General features: G+C 36.8%; 1 protein-coding gene across 2 annotated transcripts in view; it reads left to right on the top strand.

Moving 5' to 3' along the window:
- The window catches only part of LOC109925951 (ERC protein 2), a 591,163-nt gene that overhangs the window by 357,414 nt on the left and 210,616 nt on the right, over nt 1-23,133 (top strand). For both annotated transcript variants that reach the window (XM_048606399.1, XM_048606398.1), the window contains exons 9-10: nt 513-653; nt 8,566-8,759. In XM_048606399.1, coding sequence (XP_048462356.1) covers nt 513-653; nt 8,566-8,759 — 335 coding nt within the window. The remainder of the gene's footprint in view (nt 1-512; nt 654-8,565; nt 8,760-23,133) is intronic.

The raw sequence follows: 23,133 nt of genomic DNA, 5'->3' as shown, positions 1-23,133 counted from the left end.
AAGTTTTCATTGAGGTCAGCATCTCTTCATCACTGAATGCGAATGCATAAGCTTATTGGTAGATCCATTGATCCACTCTCACTTTTAAGGAAAGTGTTCACATCTACATTGTGCTATATGCATTTCTGCATTTGAACAATATTCTAGTGAGCCAAATATTGAAAACTTTGAATAATTTAGTTGTAATCTCGTTCAACTGATTGGGCTTCCCAAGATTATAGTGGTTCAGTGTTTTTAATTCACTCAATTGTAAATTACACTCCAAGGCATAGAAACTCAGAATCACAGCCACAACACTGGAACCTTCTCTTGCATATTACTCCTTCAACTGTAGTTTTACTACAGGGAATACTAATTGCACCCTAAAGAGTTAGGCCAAAATTGTTTATTACTATAGATTTACAGAAAATAGATTTAAATATCTAGGAAGAATTGAATGCAGTCAAAGAATGCACTTGAAAATTATTTTTAGAGTGTCATTTCCTGAAAGTAAATATAATTATTTCTTTTAGTCTAGTTTGATTGACTTGAAGGAACATGCATCTTCATTGGCTTCAACGGGCTTAAAGAAAGATTCCAAATTAAAATCTCTAGAAATAGCCATAGAGCAAAAAAAAGAAGAATGTAGTAAGTTGGAGGCACAATTGAAGAAGGTAAGTGTAACATTGGGCACAAACTAAGTTTCTTGGTTAGTAGTTGAATGGCTTGGTGGTAATCTTGAATTGCTTAAGGATTCCTGCCAAAAATATTAAGACTTAGACATTGAATTAGTATGGGTCACACATCTTAAAGACCTTGAATTTCTTTTACCACAATTGTAACACATTAACCAAATATTTAGATTGCCCTTGCTTTTAAGGTAGCAGTAACTGTCTGTATATTGGCTTGTACCTTTTTTTTGACTGATTGAAGTGAAATATGTACTTTATTTTCTAAAGTACCTCTCTTTCACTCTGGCTTCCTTGTAAGTTTCTCACTGCTTTATTCAGATGAACTCTTCCTTGGGTTTCTCATGTTTCTTTTTCTGGTGGGGAGGGGGCTTTTTACCTGATTTCTTGTACATAATTCAAGAGATTTGAGCTGTTTGTCCTTGTATGATTAGTAATACACGTTATTGTTTCATATTTTGCTTTTGGCTATACGTATTAAGAATGTCTAAACTTCTGGCAATCAAAAAGTAGTTTTGATAGTTGATGTGTAGCTATCTAAACTTGAGTTTTGCAGGCACAGACTCCAGTTCTCTTGTGACCATTACATGCTGCATGCGCAAGTCCTGCATTAGTGATGACTCAAGAAATAGGATTCCTGAAATTCATTTGGGGGTGGACCTTTTATCTCGCAGATTATTTTTCAGGAAAAATAATTTATCGAATACAATTGCAATTTTTTTTGTAACTTGGGACTAAACTTAATGAATGTGGTTTTATTGCAAGGTTTCAATTATACTTTTGGAAATTATCCAATAATTTTTAAATAAAAGAAGGATTACTACAGACATTGATGAATATTCCAAGTAGCTCAAACTGAAAGGAATCCTTGAAATTAAGAAGTTTGGAAAAAACCTCAGATTTTTCTCCAATTGACACATTAGTTGCACCATTTCTCTTGCAGTGTGCTTAAAAATAATGTATCTGATGTTTTCAGTGTGGATACCACAATTGTATTAGATCATCTAAGATGCACATCAAACTAACAGTTGTTATAGCTATTGGAACCTCAAAGACACAACACACAATTGGTCTGATGATTCATATTCTAGAAAACAACTGATAATAGCATTATTTACAATCATGATAGTTTATTACGTACTTTTCCCAACCCCGTTGATCTAATCTGATTCATCAATGTAATTTTTTTTAATGTGGAATGCTACTTTATCATATAAAGCACTGATTTGTGAAGTTGAAGTCTGGTCATTAACTGTTACTCAGATGCCTTAAATAACTTTAATTCTTGTTTTTGTAATGTCATAACATATAGACGTATTCCGTACACTACTAAAAATTTCCTTGTTATAAATGCCGTGAGCAGAAGTTCATTCTCTGAAATCACACTCGCTGAATTGCACATTCCTGCAATTTCTGTAGCAGGACATTAATTGAAGAGAGCACCATGCCTTCTCTCGTTGCTCATTTGAAAGAGGAACTTTCAGACCATATAATTATATTTTAAGTAAACATTATGAAAAGCCACAATACTTCACAATTTCTTGCTTGCTGGAATCTAAACTAACTATTATCAAAACAGGCAGAATACAAAGAGAGTTTGTAAAGCAACAACTGAAACATGTGAATTTTCACGTAAACATTTGGCAAATGCTTATTACCCAATGTAGACACGTAACAAAAACAAGCACTATTTTCAATCTGCTCTGGAAGAAACATTAGAAAGTTGAATGCCATTTACCTATAGTATATGAATCACTGCTTCTGATTTCAGGGAAGTGATATTTATCTTAAAAATGTAAAATAATGTGATGTTAAGCATTCCATTGGCCATGATTTTTGCTGGCTCCTTTTGTGATGTAACTTCGTTTATTTTGGCTGAAAGTCATGTAGACAGAATCCAAATGTCTGCTGTTTGATGTTTTATTATTGTTGGTTTTCTGCTCAGTTATGAACATTTTTAAAGAAAATCCCTATTCATTAGCCAATACATTCTATATAATGTATGTTAATTGAAACACTATTGAACTTGACCAATGAGAAAAATCTGCAACAATAATTAAAGCACACACATACATTAACCTGGATGAGAAACTTTAAATGACTTGTTGGTAATTTGCTTATGGCCAAAAACATTAGATTTCAGAAAATCCTCTTGCACCTATCAAAATGGTTTTTTGTATTAACTTGTAATTAAATGTCACTTACTCCATGTGATTTATTTTAAGAATTATACAGGGTCCTGCTTATTTTTAAAAATCTCTTTTAATAGAGCTGTCATCACATGGCAATCATTTTTTCCCTATAGGTCACCTCTACCCCACCCTAAGGAAAAAAAGGAATAAGTTAGAAAATGCCTGAACAATTTGTGCAATCATTAGTTTGACTTATTATAGGTTTTCACTTTTTTTAAAATAAAACTGAAATTTAAAGTTCTTCCTGCCTGGCATTCCATAATTGTGTTGCATTAATTTCAAAAGTTCTGCTGCTATCCAAGTTTTCAGAAAAAATAATCTGATTTTATTAATGCAGCAAAGCTTGAATGTTCTTGTTAATAATTTTTACTCTTGCAACACTTATCAGATTCTGAAAACTGTAACATTTGTTTCAAAAACAGCAAGCATTACAAATAAGTGATTAACATGAGTGTACAGATTTTCCAGTTGTTGGAGGCTGAAACTTGTGTGTACTGCTGTTTATGCTGTACACATTTGGTTATATTTAAAGCCATAACTAGCTTTATACATAGTTAAAGCTATAAAACATTTGATAATGCATGTTTTAATGATGTGTATGCCATAACCAAAGTTTATTGCTTAAAATAATTACATTAATTTGCTGGAAAGTTAGTCAGTATTTGAATCTTAGCCCACACTCCTATCCCTCAACCTTTCCATTCCCCAAATGCCCTCATCTCCTGCAGTACACTTTGGAGTCGCTGTAATGTCAAAGACCTCCTTATTGCCAATCCTCTAAGTGTACCATAGTAGTACCAATACTGCAATGACCTTTGTGAAAATGCATCCTACAGTTGAATTCACAGCAGTTTATTTTCTTTAAACCTCTTTCTTGGTGTAATGTCATTGAAACCAGCTGAACACTTGTAAAATTAATAGAAAAAGCAACTTTGAATCAGACAGTGAAGGAGTAGCAGTGCCAGCATAAATCACAGTCCTGTATGTGTGTTGACAGTGCTTACATTGAGCAACTATCTGTTTCTGAATCCCCACAGTGGTGTGAATGGCATTACAAACATTAGTCAACATTCACACTGATTTGTAGCTGGAAACAGTACTATAATAATGAGTGAACTCTTGCTTATAGTTCTTTATGGTAAAAATAATAATCAAATGTATTTCGTTAAAACTTCATATTAAGTCTTGCGCATTGTCTGAAAGTGCTATAACCTATATTCTTTCAATGTTGTTACAAATACAAAAATACTTTACAGAAAAATAACACTAAATTGTTTTAACCTATGCAATTAATTAAAATTTTCATATTCAGTATATAGCCCTACTTGTTACAATTCTGGCATTACCTGGACCACGTGAACTGAACCCCAGGGTTCTGAAGGAATAGCTGAGGAGTTTGTGGAGGCATTGATAGTGATCTATTAAGAAGGGTCCCAGAGGATTGAAAAATGGCTGATGTAACACCCCTGCTTAAGAAGGAAGCCTGACCTTGGTCTTTGATAATATTTTAGAGTCTGTTATTGAGGATGAGATTGCCGAGTACTTGGAAGTGCATGGTAAAATAGGGGAGGTTATGCCTGACTAATCTGTCAGAATTCGTTTGAGGAGGCAATGAACAAGTTAGATGAAGGAGCGCCAATGGTTGTGATCTATTTGGGTTTCCAGAAGGCCGCACACCTTGCTGCGCGAGATAAGAGCCCATAGTGTTAGGGACGAGGTACTGGCACAAATAGACGATTGCCTGACTGGCAGAAAGCAGAGAGGTGGGCTAAAGGGATCTTTTTCAGGATGGCAGCCGGTGACAACTGGAGTTCCTCAGAGGTCAGTATTAGGACCATAACTATTCACTTTATACCTTAAGGATCTGGACGAAGGCCTGGGGGCATTGTTGCTATGTTTGCAGATGACTCAAAGATAGGTGGAGGGATAGGTAGTGTTGAGGAAGCAGTGAGGCTGCAGAAGGACTTGGACAAGCTAGGAGATTGGGCAAACAAGTGGCAGGTGGAATACATTGTTGGAAAAGGTGAGGTTATGCACTTTGGTGGGAAGAATAGAGGCACAGACTATTCCCTAAATGGGGAAAGGCTTCAGAAATCTGAAGAACAATGAGATTTGGGAGTCCTAGTTCAGGATTCTCTTAAGGTTAACATGCAGGTTCAGTTGTCAGTTAGGAAGGCAAATGCAATGCTGGTATTCATTTGTAGAGGGCTAAGAATGCAAGAACAGAGATGTATTGCTGAGGCTATGTAAGGCTTTGGTCAGACTGCTTTTGGATAATTGTGAGCAGTTTTATGCTCTATGTCGAAGATAAAATGTGCTGGCATTGGAAGGGGCCCAGAGAAGTTTTCAAAAATGATCCTGGGGCTAAAGAGCTTGTTATATGAAGAGCAGTTAAGGACTCTGGCTCTGTTCTGGATGGAGTTTAGAATGATGAGGGGAAATCTGATTGAAATTTATAGAATACCGAGAGGCCTGGATAGTGTTGGCATGGAGAAGACGTTTCTCCATAGGAGAGACTAGGACCCGAGGGCAAAGCCTCAGTGAAGCTATGGACCTTTAGAATTGAGATGAGGAGGAATTTTTTCAGCCAAAGGATGGTGAAACTGTGGCACTGTTTGCTACAGAAGGCTGTGGAGGCTGAGTCATTGAGTGTATTTATGGCAGTGGTCGATGGGTTCTTGATTAGTGAGGAGATCAAGGGTTATGGGGAGAAGGCAAGAGAATGGGGTTGGGAAATATATCAGCCATGATTGAATGGTGGAGTGAACTAGATGGGTCAAATGGCCTATTTCTGCTCCTGTATCTTATGGTTATGGTCTTATAGTAATTTCCTTTACTAGCTAAGGGTGCCACTGAATTTTCTGCAAGTTAACTTCCACTGCAACAGGAAATTGTCATGTTTATGAAAAACTATGTTGTTTTGTAATGTACAATTTGTTCTGAAACTCCTTAATGATATGGTCCTAGTCTTTTATGGAGTTGACCGTCAAATAAGAAGCAGACCTTTCCATTGCAGGAGCTGTCCTTTTGACTTTGGGATAACTTCAAAATGTAGAATTAATTATTATAATTGAATGTGTTCAAATTTGTAACAAGAGTAAACTAGCATTTTAAAGGATGAAACTAGTCAATGGTGAATTCACAAGTTAATCAGGTCAAAGACAGCCAATATTTATTGTTGTTCTGCCAAACTTGCACTTCCTTTGAAGTCCATTAAATTATGTTTGCATTAAGAAGAATATATTTTAAATTTAATAATCTGGTTTAATCAAGCTTATCTTCAAAACCTACTTTGAAGCCTTCTGATTAATTATAATTTTAATAAACCAACAGTGTTGGCAGTGATTCTTCATTTGAGTTGAATACAAAACTATATCGTCAGTGATGGGAAGCTTGCTTTATTTCACAGAATATTTACCTCGGACGAGAAAGAAAAGGAAAGTAACACTAACCTAAAAATTTTTACTCTAGCCACTCTTTTTTTTTTTATAAGCCAAAAGCAACATTTGTGTTTCCTTAGTGCCTCTCACTTTCACTGTGGAATGTTTGGAAACTTAAATTTCTACTTCTAAGAGACATTTTCTATGCAAATTCATTCGATTTGTTGAGCTAATGCTGTTTTCCTGAATCTTTCCTTCTTCCTGTCTGTGCTTCATTCCTTCCCAACTTTGCAATGTAGCAAGCTGAGCAGTTGTTCAATCAGATGTACATACCAGTAAGTGGTTCTAAAATGCCCTCTGTAATATATGAAAGCATGAGGATCCATTGACCTAATATTGTGCTTATATCTGAGTGCGGCTCTGCAAACATTTCAAACGATCGCAATTTTCAGTCATGCTGGAATAAGTAAGCTATGTAGACTTCAAGGTCTTGGTTGCTTATGCTTAAATGGTAATTAATTAGAAACTGGCATAATGACACCATGATGTTGATTCTTGCGGTGATACCTTTAAGTCTACAAAGCCTTGGCAGACTGACAGTTTATGCACAGACCAAATTTAGTTGTATTTTGGCATACTCTAATGTTTTATCTTTTTAGGATATGATGATTGAGAAATTGGCAACACTGGCAAGTTTTATAGTAAAGGATTATACTCAAAATTCTTGTTCATGCAATTCTTGATTTGTTTGGAAAAACATAATGTGGAACACAGACACTGTTTGTTCTGTGCCTAGACTGTTGTCAGACAGGACTTCATTGCAGAATTGGGAGCACTTAGAGGGTTAACTTTTTATAATTAAATTAGTTCAAGTTTGCATGTTTCAATTACTTTATTTTTTAATCACTTAAACTCCTGTTTTTTGCATTTCAGTGATTTATTTTCACAAGATTATTCAGAATACTGATATTTTTTGTAGCTAATTTTGTTCATCAGCTTTAAAGATTTGTATTTACGTTTCTTGCTGTTTTTGTGAACTTCATGTGCAAATTTGTGAATCCTACACAAATACCACTTGTAAATCTTGTAAATTCAAATTTTGATTCTTGTATGTCTGGACATATGCTTATAACAATACAACAGCTTTTGAGATTAGTCTATAATTGAAGAATTAGCTTAAGTCAATCGAATCTTAAACTGATTCTGTGTAATGCTGGCATCTGAATGAACTATTATATGTTAACTATGCTCTCTTGAGAGTCAGATCGTGGAATTAATACTGTTAACAGTAACTCGTTTCATTGTGTTCATTACCTTTTAGAAAGTTGGCCAATCTGCTTTTCTTCATCCTGCCATTCTAATATAAATAAATGACAATAAATGAAGAACACTTCAGTGCTGAACCCAGGCATTAAGATATTTTATTGCTGACATGTCTGTAGCGCCACAAAAGCTACTTCACATTGTCGCTTCTAGATTTATTTCTGCTGTATTTAAATTGGTAATGAATGAATTTGTCATCTTTTCTCTCTCAATCAGTTCCTACATACCTAGTAAATAAGGGGTAATAAACCACTGATTTTGATAGCATATGTTTAGACAACTCTGAGTGATAATATGCAACAGAATATTGCTTGGTTTGGCAGTACAATTTACAACAGAACCAAGTTTACTGAAAAAGTGCATATAATTAGTAACAGATTATCCTTTAGAAATATTTTAAACAAAGCCCAGCAGTTTCTATCCATCACAAGATATTTTCATTTATTTAAAATATTTTTATTAAATGATGCACTTCTTTTTGGTCATCTTAGCATCTAATACAATTTATTAATGCAAAACATCACAAAGAATATTTGCATCCTCAGAAGAATAATGCTGTACTTCTATCATTCTGTATGTTGCAGTTTGTTTAGGTCATTTGTCATTCTTGTTTGGCTTGTTTTGTCTTATGTGCTTGGTTTTATTTTCAAGATACCAATTAGGAATTATGAGGAACATAGGGTAGGCCAAACGTTGCAGTGCTTTTTTTTTCATTATTTTGTGTGTGCTCGTTTGAAGTCTAAAATGTCAAACAACTGCAAATTTTCCTCCGCTGCTATTCATTGTATTCCAGTCCCATCCAAGATAATATATTTGAATTATTCCATTAGTAAAACTGTTCTCTACTTTAAAGCATGTGATTTAAGCTTGTTATGAAATTCATGGAGTTGTTTGTGTGTGTTTTCAATGTAATGAAGTGCTGTGTTATAGTATCATTCCAGAAATTTAAATTAAAATAACTTTTATGGTGTCACTTTCACTTTCTTTACTTTGCATGCAAAGGTTCATGATGCTGAAGAGGATGCTCATTTGAACCCAGAGTTGGGTGAGAAAATGAGGCAACTCGAGAAGGATGTGGCATACTTCAAAGAGGAGTTTGGTAAATCCCAAGCTGAAGTTGACAGACTTTTGGAGATCTTGAAAGAAGTAGAGACTGAGAAAAATGAGAGAGATAAGAAAATAGCAGAGCTTGAGAGGTAAGCATCAATATTTTAATTAACATCATCATGCCAGTTAAGCAACCAGATACTGGGACAAGATCTAGGAAGTTGATTTTCTAATAGTAAATGGAAAGATTACAAAACAGAAACATTAGGAAAATTAAACAAAGAGCTGTTGCTTTGCGCTATAACTAAAGCATGATTATTGGCATGCCATTCTCAATTTGTGTAAGAGCTTGTTCTAGAAGTTAAGTAAAGCATAGGACCTTGTCAAATGTCAGTTAAATTTACTGATTTGTCCCTTGCTCTGAAATGTTTGTTTTCTTGCGTAATTGTTGATACCAATTGCATGCCATCCTACCTCCCTCACTCATTTTAAAGAATAGAGACCTGTTTGTCGACTGCTGTCAAAACAGCTCTTATGCCTATCATAACTTTTTCTGCTTCAACCAGCAAAACTGGTTTTCGATATGCATCATTCCCTCCCTCCCTCCCCACCCCCACCACCACCACCACCAATTCACACACACCCTCATGCACTCCCACTCTCGCGCGCACCCTTGTGCGCACCTACACCTACACGCACACGCACACACACACACAAGTGTTATATATATACACGCACGATCACTCGTTCTCTCTCTCGTGCACGCTCTCTCTTCCCCCTCCTGGGATGGCAGCTAGTGTTGACAATTTGTAGGATATCACTTCAGTATATCATGCCATGCCAGTCAGCACAAAATATATTTATTATATATCATATAAAAAATCTTTTTCTGAAACAAGTTATCTTGAGTAATATTGAGTGTTCTTTGGAAAAAATCTTTCTACCTTTTATGTTGGTAATCATTTGCATGCATGGACTACCTCTAACATAGGAAAGCAAGGCAATTAACAGGAATCTCATAAGATAAAAAGTGACAGTAAACCAAAACATGGAGCTAATCAGAGGGGTGATTTAAAACTTGGTCAAAGAAGTAGATTAAAAATGAAGCATAAAAGTGACAGACACAGAAGGTTAGGAAAGAAAAGTGGAGATGGGGGGGTATCTGACTTACAGATAGGAAAGAATAAGAGATCAGAGTTAGATGATTGTAGGGTTTCATAGTTGCAAACTTGCAGGAAATTACAGTGTTATGAATGGGGCAGAGCCAGGAAGAGATTTAAGCATGAAGATAATTTTAAAGTCGAGGCTTGAGTGTACCAGGACCCAATTAGGTCAGCATGCCTGGAATGTGAAGGATGGTGTAGTGGATGGTCTGGTTTGAAGTCGAATACAAGTAACTAGATTTTGTACAAAGTTTGGCTTTTGGAGGGTGTAAGATAAGCAACTGAACAAGAAAACATTGTAATAGTCAATCTGGAAGTAACAAACATTCTCACTCAGAGCGACATTGTCAGAGAGGGGAATGGAATCAATAGCTGAGGGACAATGTTTGTGGCTGGGACCAATGACAAATAAGATCTAGGCCCTAAGTTTTGGAATTCCACCCCCACTTCCAAAGATACTCTAAATCATCACCTCTGTTTCCTTTATGACTTTCTTCAAAATAAAACCCTTTGATCAAACTTTTAGCTGCTATGCTAGTACCTCCTTTGCTTTGGTTTACCCTAGGGCTGAGTGTGTAAAATTCTTGGGTAACAAGGTCCGAATCTTTATTTTATACAAATGTAATTTAGTCTAATTTAGTTTAAGATGGCATGAAAATGAAATTTACGGTTTTTAAGTTGTGTCCTTGCTAGCCTTAGCAGGGTTTGTTCAAGTTGTCCAGTGAAAGAGCAGCTTAATGAAGAATCGGCTGAAATTAGCACCTCAGTGACTCAGACCTTTTGTGTAGGGGCATATATAAGTGGCAACTTAGTGTGACTCAGCTTTTGATTGTGACTAATAATAGAATGCCGGAGTTGAGCACCCCAAAGATATTAGCAGCGGAATGAAAAGAGATCATAGAATCATTGAATCCCTACAGCATGGAGGCCCCCGGGTCCAACAAGCCCACACTGACCCACAGAGCATCCCACTCAGAACCATAGTCCTATAATCCACCTAATCTAAATGTCCCTGACACTATGGGCAATTCAGCATGGCCAAACCACCTAGCCTGCACAACTTTGGACTGTGGATTGTGGGAGGAAACTGGAGCACCCGGAGGAAACCCACGCAGACACAGGGAGAATGTGCAGACTCCCCACAGACAGTCGCCCAAGGGTGGAATTGAACCCAAGTTCCTGGCACTGTGAGGCAGCAGTGCTAACCACTGAGCTACCATGCCGCTCAGGGTGTTTTGCCTAAACACAGCAGCTGAGTGACTGTTTGTAGTCCTTAAAGTAAAAGTAAGGTCTTCAGTTTGTGTTTAGGTTTTTTTTTTCTTCTTTCTTAAAAATAACTCATCAGGTATAAGATTATACTTATGTATACACAAGTATTAGTAAAGTCTAAAGAGCAAGGAAATCTTAAAGTGTGCAAAAGGAGAAAAGCTACCGAAATAAATTAAAGAAAGTACAAAAGTGATGGTAGGACAGATGATGTATTGCTGCTGCAGCTTGCGGGAGCTGCTGGACACCAAAGTGATTCAGAACAAAAACATCTGAGTTGAGGAACTGGATTCTGTGATACAGACATTGTGGCACATCAAGGGGGTGGCAAAGTTATCTGGACATTTTGTTTCAGCAGGTTGTCATATCACAGATACGATAATTCAAATTTGGTGTCTGAGTGATGGAAGGATCTGACTGCAAGTGAGGCATATATGGGGATCCATATGGTAGCTTTCAAAGATCCTCAGCCCTGAGATTTGTGCAAGCTGTGTGTTTGAGGGCAGGGACTGCAGAGAGAATGAGTGAATTGACCACAGCATGGTGGGACAGGGTGCTGTTAGCAAAAGTGGGGCAAGTAGTAGGAAGTGGCAGGGTACGGTATAATTAGTGGGAGAGATATTGCTGTCTGCCCTGGAGAGGGGATTGGTAGGATTAAAAGCAGGATAGAGTAGCTATTGGAAGTTGTAGAATGCATAAATGTGGATCTAAGGAGAAAAATGCTAAAAAGTCAAAACTGATGACTCTACTTAAATACGTGTAAAATTCAGAACAAAATAAGTGAATTACTGACGCAGAAGATTATTGGGTGTGATGTTATAGCCATTACCGAGACTGGTTACAAAGAGCTCAAATCTGGAAACTAAACATTCAGAGGTATGTGGCTTTTTAAGAGTAGGCAGGAAGTAAAGCGGAGTAGGTGTAGCTTTGTTTGTACAGCATCAAATAAGATACAATGGCACAAGATGATCATGTATCAAAAGATGTACATTCTATTTGGGTGAAAGTAAGAAATTATAAGCATAAATGACTCTTGCAGAAGTAGTCTAGAGGCCCACTAACAGTAGCTATACTGTAGGATACTGAACAAATCAGGATATAACTAGTGCATGTATATTAATGAGGGTTGACTATAATCTTCATGTAGGTTGGGAAATTCAAATCAGCAAAGGTAGCTGCAAGGAAGAACCCATAGAGTATTTGGGATAGTTTCCTGGCATGGTATGACGTGGATCCAACCGGGTATCAGCTTATTTTGGATCTGGTAATGTGGGACGAGACAGGTTTAATAAATGATATTGGAGTAAACGATCCCAAAGGAAACAGTGACTACAGCATGGTGGAATTCAGCATTCAAATTGACGGTGATAAACTAGGGTAGGAACCAACTGTACTTAACATAAAAAATTGAATTACAGAGGAATGAGGGCAGAGTTGGCTGAAGTGGACAGGGAAAGGAGCGTGAAAAAAGATACTCGATGATCAATGGCAGATGTTAAAGGAAATAGTCCATGACTTGCAGAAAAGGTAAATCTAAGTAAGGAAGAAGGATTCTAAGAAGATATACCAACTAAGATTGCCTAAGTGAAATTAACATAGTATCAACTTGAAAGAACAAGTATACAATGTAGTAAAGATAATGGTAAACCAAAAGATTGGGAAAGTTTTAGAAACCAGCTTGAGAAAACTGACGGGGGCCAGTGAGATGAGATAAAGTAAATATACACTTAGTAAAGAAATAAATTAATACTAATCAGTCAACATGGTTTTATCAAGGGTAGGTCATGTCTGATCAAGTTAATTGAGCTCTTTGTCAAGGTGACCCACGCTGTAAATGAGAGTAGTGCTGTGGATGTTGTATATTTGGATTTTCGGAAAGCAATTGATATGATGCTACATTGGCAGGTTGGATAGCAAATTAAAAATGTTTGGGGTTGATGGGTCCTTGGCAGCAGGGATTAGAATTTGGCTAAAAGATAGAAAACTAGAGGGTAGGTATAGATGGGCATTTCTCAGATTGGAGATGAGTTGAAAGCGGTGTTCCCCACAGATTGATGTTGGGATCTTTGTTTTTTCTGATTTATGTAAAAGATTTGGAGATGGCTATTGAGGCCAAATTTGCTTATTTTGTAGATGATACTAAGTTAGGGAGAATAGTGAATTGTGAGGATGATGCTGAGCGACTTCAGAGGACATTGAGAAGTTGGCCAAATGGGCAAACACCTTGCAAAGGAATTTCAAAGCAGAGAAATGTGAGGTAATGCATTTTGATGGAAGAGAAATAGACAGACAATACAGACTCAATGATGCAATTTTGAGGGGTGTACAGGAGCAGACAGATTTTGGGGTTCACGTGCAAGATTCTCTGAAAGTGAGTAGGCAGGCTGACAAGGTCAGAAATCACACAACACCAGCTTATAGTCCAACAGGTTTATTTGAAAACACAAGCTTTCAGACCTTTGCTTCTTCTTCAGGTGTTGGTGCGAGAGGTAGTATCAGACACAGAATTTTTAAGTAAAAGCATCAAAGGGTCACACCACTGACGAAGATATGTTGAAACAAGCCTAAGAATTCGTGATTTACATATACATTAATCAAATTTTGAAACGGTAAAGAAAGATATTCTGTTTCCACTAGTTGGTATATCAGTAACCTAGGGGTCACAATTTCAAGACTGTCAGCAAGAGAGCCAGGAGTGAGATGAGAAAAAATTCCTTTACTCAAAGTTTATAGGATTTGGACTGCGATGCCTGGGAGAGTGATGGAGGCGGATTCCATAGGAGGTTGCAAAAGAGAGATGGATATATATTTGAAAGTGGTGAATTTAGATTATGAAGATAGAGCTGGAGATTAAGACTAGCTGGGTAGCTCTTTCGGGAGCTGGTACAGGCATGATGGGTTGAATGGCCTCCTTCTGTACTGTAATATTCTATGATTCAATAACCAAAAAACTCAACAATCGGGTGTTAAACTACACCTGGAATTATGTGAATAGGTTTAGTCCTCTTTTCTAAGAAGGGATAGACTGACAATAGAGGCAGTCCACAGAAAGTTCACTTGGATTGGAGGGATTTTCTTATGGTGAGTAGATAGGGTCTACGCATTAGGAGTTTGGAAGAACAAGAGATGACCTTATTGAAACATAAAAGATCCTTCAAGGGTTTGATAGGATAAACGTAGAGAGATTATTTGCGGTAGGCTGTGGGATCAGAGGGCATAATCTCCGAGTAAGGAGTCACCCAATTAAAATAGTGATAAGGAAGAATTTCTTCTCAGAGGGTAATGAATCTGTGGAAGCCTATGCAGAAGAATATTTGAAATCGTGTTCTACCAGTAATGATTTTACTTCATTTACTAAATCTGGTTTGTAAAATATTTTTCCTGTGGAACATGAATATTTAGAATGGAAACAATTGCTATAATTGCCATCTCAGGAGGAGGTTACCTCCATTTAAAGCTCCAAATTGAATGCTAAATTTTTTTTGACATATTTTGTACTTTACATACAGAATATGGGGTGCTGCTGCTTTCAATAAACATTGTAAAGCACAATTCTATTGGAATATATTGTAAAATTACTGTTTGCAGTTCATCATTGTGCACTGGTTATATCAGTGTTAATTGATATTACAAATTACGTGCTGTTCATGAATTTTGAGGGTCTATGAAATATATACTAAAGCAGCAGAAGTTCTTTTGGATTTATTGCTGAATTAAGTATTCAGTATGGGGATATTGGTATCGGAATGTGAACAGTTTGGCTCCATTTTCCTTTTGTCCAGTTCTCACTCATTACAAATGTGACTATAGATTGACAGAGTTGTAAAATTGTTAATGGACCTACGTCCCAACTCAACACTGTTCTCAGATGCTACTTGATAATGATTAATCAATGACATTGACCTATTTCTTGAGTTGTAGCTAGCCTGCTTTTATTCATTCATGGGATACAGGCAAAACTGGTATAACAGCATTTCTAACCTATCCTTAAGTACTGTTAAACGGTAGTATTGACCATCTTCAGCCTGTGGTGCAAGTACTCGTACAGTGTAATTAAGGAAGGAGTTGGAGGATTCTGACCCACATGAAGGAACAGTGATTCTGGTTCCAAATTGGGATGGTGTGTGACATGGAGTGGTACTTGGAGGTGGTGTTGTACTCATGGATTCATTGCCTCTGCTATTCTAGGTAGTAGAGATTATGGGGTTTGGAGCTGCTGTCAAATGACGTCTTGGTTGAAGTTTACTGGTGCTGGAGCAAATTACTGTTTAAGGGGAGGATGGGGTGCAGATCCTGTGAGCTGTTTTGTCTTGGCTGGTGTTAAGCTTCTTATTGTTGTTGGTACATGTTGACCAATGCTGTGCTGCTTGATCTATTTGGGGAACACATCTCCGAATTCATTCAATCAACATGAATCTTTATTTGACAAAGTGCCGGTGACTATCTTTTGTTCTAATGTCTGGCAATCTATTCCTTGAAAAGAAGCAAACCTTATTTTCCCAAGTAGGATCAGTGAGTTTCATGCTGGCCAGGCGTGAACAGGGATCAACAAACAGTCTTGCGGTCTCTGGGCTCCAGGCTCATCGTTTTCAAGCTCAGGCTTTTTCTTTCTTTCTTCTTGCAATGGTTGTTCCCAGGTTGTCGCTCCAGTGTTGAGTTTGCCAGTATATTTATGCCTTAATTCTTAAGGAGATGTGAGACTCAGTACGTGCAAATAGCAATCCACCAAATCCAATCATTCCAGCAGACTCAATCTTATTATTATTCCAGTTGATCAGGTTATCTCCTGATGTTTATTTCATCAGCCAAATATCTTGTTACTTCATTTAATTATGTTATCTTCTGCTGTTGAGCCTGTAGCATGTTATGCCCATATTTGCTTAGAGCCAATAGACTCCTCAGAGTTGACCACATTTACATGCATGTCGGCCTAGCTACATTCAGCACTCATTCTCAACAAAGACAGTATTCATCTATCCCGTTATAGATGGTGGAAAGGCTTTGGCGAGTCAGGTGGTGAGTCATTTGCTACCCAACACTGACACTGTTGTAGCATCCATTATTTATACAGGTGGCCCAATTAAGGTTTTGGTCCGTCATGACCCCCTAGAATGCAAGTTGCAGGGGATTCGATGATGACATTGATCGTGATGGGAGATAGTTTGATGCACTCTTGGCAAAGGAGGCCATTGTCCTGACAGTTGTGTATCATAAAATGTTACTTACTTTTTATCAGCCTGAATGTAGCCTGGGGTATTGCTGCACATGGCCAAGAACTGTTTCATTATCTGAGGAATTGAGTGGAACTGAATATGTGCACTTATCAGATTTAGATGTGGTATCTTTGGATTTCAAAAGCTTTTGATAAAGTATTACCCTCCAGGTGTCTTAATAAGAGCCCGTGGTGTTGGGCATAGTATGTTACCATGGATAGAGGATTGTCTAACGACAGACAGAGTTTGGATAAAAGGAGCATTTTCAGGATGGTAACACGTAACTAGTAGAGTGCCACAGAGATCAGTGCAGGGTCCATAATTATTTATAATATATATCAATGTCTTGGATAAGAAAGATGCAAAAATTGGTGAGAAGGATGACACAAAAGTAAGTAGAAAGGCAACTAATGAAGATAATGCAGAGCCTACAGAAGGATACAGTCAGGTTTGAGTGGTCAAACACATGTCAGATAGAATATAATGTGGGAAAATGTGAGGTAATGCACTTTGGCAAGAGGAATAGAGGAGCTGAAAATTCTTTAAATGGTTAAAGATTGCAGAAATCTGCAACATAGAGGGTTTAGGTGCATGAATCAGGAAAAAATGCCATTTATGTTCAGGTACTAAGGAAAGCAAACGGACTGTTGGCCTTCATTTCAAAGAGAATGAAATATAAAATTAGGGACATCTTTTCCCAAACTATTCAAGGCAGTAATCAGAACCCACCTGGAATACTGTGAGCAATTTTGGTTCCCTTATGTAAAGAAAAATACACTGACTATGGAGACAGTCCGGAGAAAGTTCCCTAGTTTAATCCTGGGTTTGGAGGGATTTTCTTCTGAGGAGAGATTGAGGAGGTTGGGCGAGTATTAAATGGTGTTCAGAAAAATAAGAGGAGACCTTATTGAAACATGTTAGATTCTTAGGGGCTTGACAGAGTAGATGTGGAGAGGTTGTATGATACATCTCCTTGTGTGAGAGCCTAGAACGAGAGGGCATAATCTCTGAATAAGGGGTTATCCATTTAAAACAGAGATAAGAATTTCTTCTTTGAACATTGTGAATCTGTTGAATTTGATATCATAGAGGGCTGTCAAGGCTGGCTCTTTAAGTATATTAAAGGTGGAGGTGGACAGGTTTTTAATCAGTAGTGGAATTAAAGATATGGTTATAAGGGGGAAAAGTAGGAGTCGTGGATTATCAGATCAGCCATAATCTCATTCGCAGAGCAAACTCAATGGGCTGAATGGCTGACTACTGCTCCTGTTTCTTATGGTCTTAGCAGAGAACATACCCACCACTTGAGTTCTGGTCAAGGTATTGATATTAATGAAACAACCAGCTGAAGATGGTTGGGCCTGAGGAAGTCTAAGGATGATATCCTGGGCCTGTGATGACCTAACCCCCCCCCTACCAATCACAACCATTTTTGTGCATATACGACAGCAGCCAGAGGAGCTTTTCTTCCTGATTTCTGTTGATTTTACAAGGGCTCTTTGATACCACAATTGGTCAACTGCTGTCTTGAGATCAAGGACAGCCACTCTCACTTCTTGAATTTAACTGTTTTGTCCATGCTTTGATCAAGGCATTAATGAGGTCTGGAGCCAAGTGAATTACTTTATGACGGAAATGCTAATTGACTTGTACAGCTTACAAGAAAATGCTGCCATTGAGACAGCAAGCCAATTGGGAGCTAGCTATTCTTCATATGAATTTCAACTTTTATTTTAAAATGTGACACTTATATAGTATTGAATCTGCAAGACTATGTCTTCACTTTTGAAAATTTGTAGATTGTAATTTTACAGATCTTAAGACATTTTCTTAGTGTTGAAAAGCCATAAAACTTGTTCTTACTAAGGATACAAATTATATTGATCTGAAAAAAATCATTGTGACCGACTGAATGGGGTAATTCAAGTCCTACCTGCTCCAGGCATGTGTAATAACATCTGTAAACAGGTTGATTACTAAAAAAGTTTAATTTAAAAATAATTATTACTAGGAAGATGAAATCACACAATTAAAATATAGTCATAGAGCATGTGATAGTTACAAAGAAATTTATTAATGTTAGCTATATTTGTAAGTGATGATGTCCTGGATACATTTCAGATATTTAGTTGTATGTGAAAAAGAGTGCATTCGAAGGAATGAATTAAGCCATAAATATTTGACTTCCTGAAAGAATTTAGGCATACTAAGTGTTTAATGTGTTTTTAATATACTGAACAAGTGCCATATTCTATCATTAGGATAACATTCACAGCTAAACCAAAAATCAATTTACCATTATGATTTACCATCATCCATCGTCATAGGCTTTAGATATAAATGTAACTGTCAAACATAACATTATGGAAACTAAAATTTGAGGCAGCAGATTTGGATTTATTTTCGAATGCAGTTTGTCTGAGACACCAAAATATGCGGAGGTTTGTATGAATTGCTTTGCTACTATTATAAGGGTTCTTTGCATGATGATTCAAAATGGTTATTGTTTTGTTTAGTGTAGTATTGTATGAACTTGCTAACTACGCTGATGAGATCTGTTTTGCAATTTTAATCTCTTATTCAGTGGCAGAGCACACACTCAGCATCACCTCTCAGTCTCAGCCTAACAGCAGATTAGGTGGGAGGTGGTCTGCTCTGGGATTTCTTGGGAAAGTGAGTGCTCTGCCACTACCATGTATTGCACATTGATGGTATGCTGTGTTGTTTATGCATGTTCCATATAGACTTCAGTGTGGTTTACTCAAATTTGTATTTTTTAAACATGCAATATCTGTTTTTATTGGGCAATAGGAATTATTTATTAGTTTATAAATTACTGTTACTTAATCATGTAAGATCCTCTGGAGTCTTGACAGCATTGATGCTGAAAGGATATTCCTATTGTGGGTGAGACTAGAACTGGGGAGCAGATTTAAAAATAAGGTGTCTCCTATTTAAGATGGAGATGAGTAATGTTTTCTCTCAGGCAGTCATGAATCTGTGGAATTCTCTTGTCCAGAGGGTATTGGTGGCAGTGTCCTTCAATATTTTTAAGACTGGAAGCAGACGAAGGAACAAAACAATTGAGATGGATGAGGGACTGCTGCAGCAAGTCCAGTTAAATAGATTCTTCAATAATAAAGGAACCAAAGCATTTTTTTGTGGGGGGTGTAGGGATTGGAAAGTGGAATTGGGGCCATAATCCGATCAGCTGCGATCTTTTCATATGGCAGTCGGAATTGAGGGGTTCATGGCGTATTTCATATTTCTGATTCCAATGTTCATATGTTACTTTACGACAGTAAAATGAACAACTGTTTTTAGTATCAGGCTTTATGGGAGCATTCAGTTGGCATTTGCATTGTTTTAAGATCTTAAATCATAATTGACAAAGTTGGATACAGTAGAACTTCTAAAGGTCTAAATGTTGCCCCTTCTAAAAATGATTTTATCCTCGTTATACCAATGATCGCTATTAACAAGCATGATCATAAACAAAAGCAAAGTATAATGATGATTATTATGTTGAAATCATAAATTTAGTGCTTTAGCTGAAATTTGCACTCCAACAACTCATGTCTGAAAAACTCAGATCACTTGTCTTGAAGCGGATTGACCCTTTCTTTAAGGCACTAGTGTTTTGGCTATGAAAGAATCCAGCTTGACTCTTATATCCAGTCCTAAATAGCTTGCTGGTACTTGACTGCAAGGTGTACACATGAAAATAAATTATGTAATTCAGGTATTTGAGAATTCCAGCCTTGGTTCAGTGATAATACCTTTGTCACTGAGTCAGAGTTTTGTGAATTGGAAGTCCCACACTGGTACGGTACTGAAGGAATGCTGAGGTGTTGGAGCAACTGTCTTTTGAATGAAACCAAAGACCTGCCCACTCTATCTAATGGACTGTAGAACTCATCAAACTACAGCAGGGAAGCTTCCTGTCAGTATTTTGGTCTATTTTTATCCCTCAAACAGCATTACGGAAACAGAAAATTCAGCAATTTTCACATTACTGTTTGTGGAACCCTGCTGTTTCTAAATTGGCTGCTCTGTTTACTGTTAACGAAGTATCTATATTTCAAAAGTTCTTTCCTGGTTGTTCAACATTTTAATGTACAGTGATCTATATAAATGCAAGTTCTTTTCCCTGAGGAGTTTTACCTCAACATCTATAGATTAGGAGAGGAAAAATTGGTGAACGTTGTTGGAAAAAAAAATTGATGACCAAATACTACTTAAAGGCAGATAAATTTCATGCTTAAATCTTAGTTTTTGAATTTATCGGGAGTTGCTAAATGTCAAATTTCTCTGATGCCATTGAGCCAACTTGGTAAAAAGATTGTTCATATCAAGCGGTAATGGAGATTTTTAAAACCTGCTTCATGCATACAACTCCTGCTCCCAACCACTGCCACAATTTCTCACTGTAAACTACAAGCAGCAGTGGAATCACTAATCATTTTAAGATCTATTGAAGATGTGAGCTTTTGGAAAAAAGTGACATTTTTCATCTGAGAGAAATTAACACAGTCACATTACAACTTAAAAAAAGAGTAAGGTTTAGTTATTTTTGTGATGGAGAAGGTAACCTCTTTGGCAGAGTGTCGGTTCCACATGTATTTTGCTACCGTTATGGTACTAACTAGTTTCACATTGCCGTTGATGGACAAGAAGTGGTTTCAATTGGAGCCAAAGCGCCCAACCCACCAACTACCATCAGAGCTTTTAAACATTATGCTATGTTGAAATAGCTACTGTTTTAATTAGCACAGCAGTGATTTCCCTATGGGCACTAGAAACTGATGAATGGCAAAATTTTTGAAAGCTGTTTAACTTGGTTGGTTGTTACACAGCTGTGATTCCTTTGCTCAAAAACCTTGATTTTGGATGTTTAATTCAGTCATTGCAAGAATAAGAACAATCAGAACTAACCAAAAGAACAAGTATAATTTTAAATGCAAAACTAAACTAAAGAAACAATTTACACAATTTTTGAAATGTGAATTCCAGTTTATATATTACTCTGGATTTCAGAAGTCAGTAGTTGATCATATGTAGAAGAGCAAGTATTCTGGTTCAAGTATCGCACTGTGTTTAAAAAGAAAATTTTAAAATTCAGGAATGACCATAGCATTAAATTGGACTCTAAATTTCCTGCTGTCATTAATTCCAAGGATTTTCCCTGGGCTGAATTAACCTTCTAAACAGTTACATACAGTTAAGCCACTTAAGACATAAGCAATATTTTGATCAGGTATCTGCTAGTTAAGATTGTAGATTGAATTTAACCACTGAAAAATTGAATTTTAGTTGCTGTCATTAAAGATACAGTGACAAGGTTAACACCTCAGTTTCTAAATGTCCCTTCTAAGATTTAAAATGGTCAATTTAGACTTTCCCAAGTCTTATATGATGATTAGCTGTGAAATCTTGCTTTCTTTTGCAAGAGAAGGATAATCAGAAGAAACATAAGATAACCAAAATGATTTAGTTACTTTTTTCTGACTACTGCAAATGGCCTACCATGCATTTCTTTGACCGTCTAAATGTATGTTAATTTTAACTGTACATGATCTAATGCAGTACAATATAGCCATCGATAGTGTTTTGACTTTCAGGGGCATTTGGTATATTTGTCTCAATGTTATTAAACTTGAGGAAATTTTATGCTGCATCCTTTAGCCACAAAACTGTTACTTTATTTTACATCTAAATAAAGATTGTCCTTAACTGGTAGCTTCTCTTTCCTTGGCATAACAGTGGTTTTGTTCATTGCTAATCAAACATTCCTAGAGATTTATTCTTAAATGTGTATTTTCTCATTTACACAGTGGTGAGCTTTCATGAAGTGTGGAAGTAATTAACATGCACCTGAGCAATAAGGATCACTAACTAAATACAGGAAAATGTCATAGTGTACTGGAACTTAACTTTAAAAAGTTAACGTTTTTTAGTGCAATTATGATTTGTCAAATTTCTCTATTATTACCTTTGCTTAATTTCTCCCTTTGTTCTTTTCTTCCTTCTTTCACACACATCCTTCTTATCCTCTTGCAGTATCTCAGTCTTGATGCTCTTTCTATCTCCATCCCCCCCACCCCCCCCCCCCCACACACACGCGTACTGTTTGCTGCCCTTTGCTCTCCTCAGCTTTCGTAGTCTCCTGCTTATTTGTAATTTCATTCCCTTTTATTACTTTTTGGTATTGTTGGCTTCTCTGAAGAACTCTATAGATAGTTTTTCATTGCCCTTGTTGCTGTTCTTTTTCTGCTATTTTTCTGTTTTGCTTGCTTCAAAATATACTTACGATTCAGTGGAATTATCCATGTGGATTCCGGAAGTATGCAGTTTGTGTAGCTCTATGCATATTGAAACTTTGAGTGACCTCAGCTAATGGTCTCTAGCACATGTTACATTTACAATTGTCCCGAGAATTTTCATGCATTTTGACACGACAATTTGCTGTTATAATGAAAAAGGCACATCACCCTCTGTGTGGAGTCTGGGATTTGTATGAGCAAGGAAAGTAACAGCACGCAACTTCAACTAATCACGTCAAAGTATCCTTTCTTGGCAATATGGATTCTGCACCAAAATATATAAGTGATGTTTGTAAAGTTATAAACCAAAATCAAAATAGAGTGGGTAGGAAAAATGCAACTAAGAGAGAGATTTAAAAAAAAAGCTCTTTAAAAAAAGAATTCCTTTTAGACTGGTAAGCAGCTGTGTTTTGCAGTTGAGAAGGCTAATATTGATTCCTGGTGTGTAATGTTGGATGAAATGAGGAAGGTAAGATTTAAGATATAACAAGATAACTTGCATTTATAGAGTACTTTTAGCATACAGAGAAAAAGATTTCGAGACATTTCAACAAAGTC

Source organism: Rhincodon typus, chromosome 16, assembly GCF_021869965.1.
Source record: "Rhincodon typus isolate 14 chromosome 16, sRhiTyp1.1, whole genome shotgun sequence".
NCBI classification, from domain to species: Eukaryota; Metazoa; Chordata; class Chondrichthyes; order Orectolobiformes; family Rhincodontidae; genus Rhincodon; species Rhincodon typus.
The sequence above is the reverse complement of the archived record's forward strand: the minus strand, read 5'-3'. Positions and strand labels throughout refer to the sequence as shown.